At 65.5% G+C, this 1,631-nt stretch overlaps 1 protein-coding gene across 1 annotated transcript in view; it reads right to left on the reverse strand.

The window, feature by feature from the left end:
- Positions 1–1,631, reverse strand: part of LOC104133708 (nuclear mitotic apparatus protein 1-like) — a gene marked incomplete at its 5' end in the record, with an annotated part of 17,129 nt that overhangs the window by 2,571 nt on the left and 12,927 nt on the right. The window contains 4 exon segments of the mRNA XM_035902571.1: positions 7–130; positions 226–444; positions 540–650; positions 777–845. Of these exon segments, the coding sequence (XP_035758464.1) occupies positions 7–130; positions 226–444; positions 540–650; positions 777–845 (523 nt within the window).

The following is a 1,631-nucleotide window of genomic DNA, read 5'->3' on the forward strand; positions in this document are numbered from 1 at the left end:
CGAGGCTGAGGTCGAGGCTGTCGGCGCTGATATCAGCGGGGTTCTGCCGGAAAGTCTCCCGGCCCTTCAGCGTGTCCGTCACCACCTGGAACTTGCCAAGCTCCCGTAGCTGCCGATTGGCAAACTCCACCTGGATGGGAAGCAGGGAGGGATGGATCCTCCAAGCGAGCCGGCAGCGGAGGCGAGGAGGAGGAGCAGGGTGGAGCCCCGCTGCGCCGTGCCCACCTGAGCCTCCAGGCTGTGGACCTGGCTGGTGAGGTTCCTGCAGCTCAGCTCTGACTCCTTGGCCTGCAGGACGCTCTGCTGCAGCTCCTTGGCCAACTTCTCCGCCTCGCTCCGGAGCTCCGCGTTCTCCTTCTGCAGCTGCTCCATGGCCTTCAGCTTCTCCGCCAGGTCCTGGTTCTGCTGCTTCTTTGCGTCGTAGTGAGTTTTTGCCTTCTCCATCTAGGACATCAAGGAGAGAAAACCCGTCAAGCGTCCCTGTGGTGCCCTGCCCAGGGGAATGGGGACAGCAGGGCCGTGCCAGCCCCCAGCATAACCTGGCCTTTGTAGTGCTCGGCCGCCTGCTCCTTCTGGGCGAGCTGCGCCTGCAGCTCTGCCACCTTCTCCTGCTGGCGGGTGGCTTCTGCCTGCAGCTCCCCTTCCAGCACCTGCGGGCGGGGAGGAGGCCAGGTCAGAGGCGCCCAGCACCCCCCCCTCGCTCGGCTGAGCCCCCCGCACCCCTCGGGGGTGGCCAAGGGCTCAGCTCAGGTCCCAGGGTTTTGGTCCCTGCTTACTTTCACCCTCTGCTGCTGGGTTCGGGTGGCCTTCTCATGCTGGGTCAGCTTTTTATTCAGCTCCTCCACCTGGAGGAGCACAGCGCGGTTAGAATCCCAGAATGGTTTGGGTTGGCAAAGCCCTTTAAGCTCCCCCAGCCCAACCGTTCCCCTACCCCTGCCATCCCACCCCCAAACCCTGGCCCTGGAAGCTCCGGGCACAAGACTCCCGTCTACAACCCTCCCGTGGAGGAGCACGTCCCTCCCCTCCAGCCAGCTCCAGGGCAGGACGAGGAGGGGGTTTCCTGCCCCGGGGTGCTGCTCAGCAGCGCCCACCACCCGGAGAGCTCCCGGCTTGGGGCGGGCAGTCACAGCAACCCCACGTTCGTGCTACCCAAGCATCAGGAGCAGCTGAGTGCTGGAAGCAAAGCCGAGACCCCTTTGGGTGGGGGGGTGAGGGAAGCCTATGCGGTTACGCAGTCCCCTGGAGCCAGAGCCGGTGTCTCCGCTGCCAACTCTTTGCTGTCGGGGTAAGAGCGGGAAGCCCAGCCAGCCACAGGCATCCTCTGTGCCAAATCCTGCACCAGGCAGCTCGAGGGGGGCCCACGCCTGCTCGGGGGGACGTGTCCCACCCCAAAGGGGTGCTCCTGCGGTTGGAGAGCGGAGGGCGGCGGCTTGCAGCTCGCCCAACGCGCAGGCAGGACACGACACCATGGAAGGGCCCGAAGGGTTTTCCCAGCGTCGCTTCCCACATCCTAACCCACGCCAGGTGTGAGATCGATGCTGCTGCAAAGCATCCCACCTCTGGCCACATCTGGACTGCGCTTTCTGGGAGCGTAGCCCCCTCCTCCCAGCACCAGCCCCTCCCGCCGGCTG

Source organism: Egretta garzetta, unplaced genomic scaffold (genome assembly GCF_000687185.1).
Source record: "Egretta garzetta isolate BGI_Z169 unplaced genomic scaffold, ASM68718v1 scaffold1319, whole genome shotgun sequence".
Classification (NCBI taxonomy): Eukaryota; Metazoa; Chordata; class Aves; order Pelecaniformes; family Ardeidae; genus Egretta; species Egretta garzetta.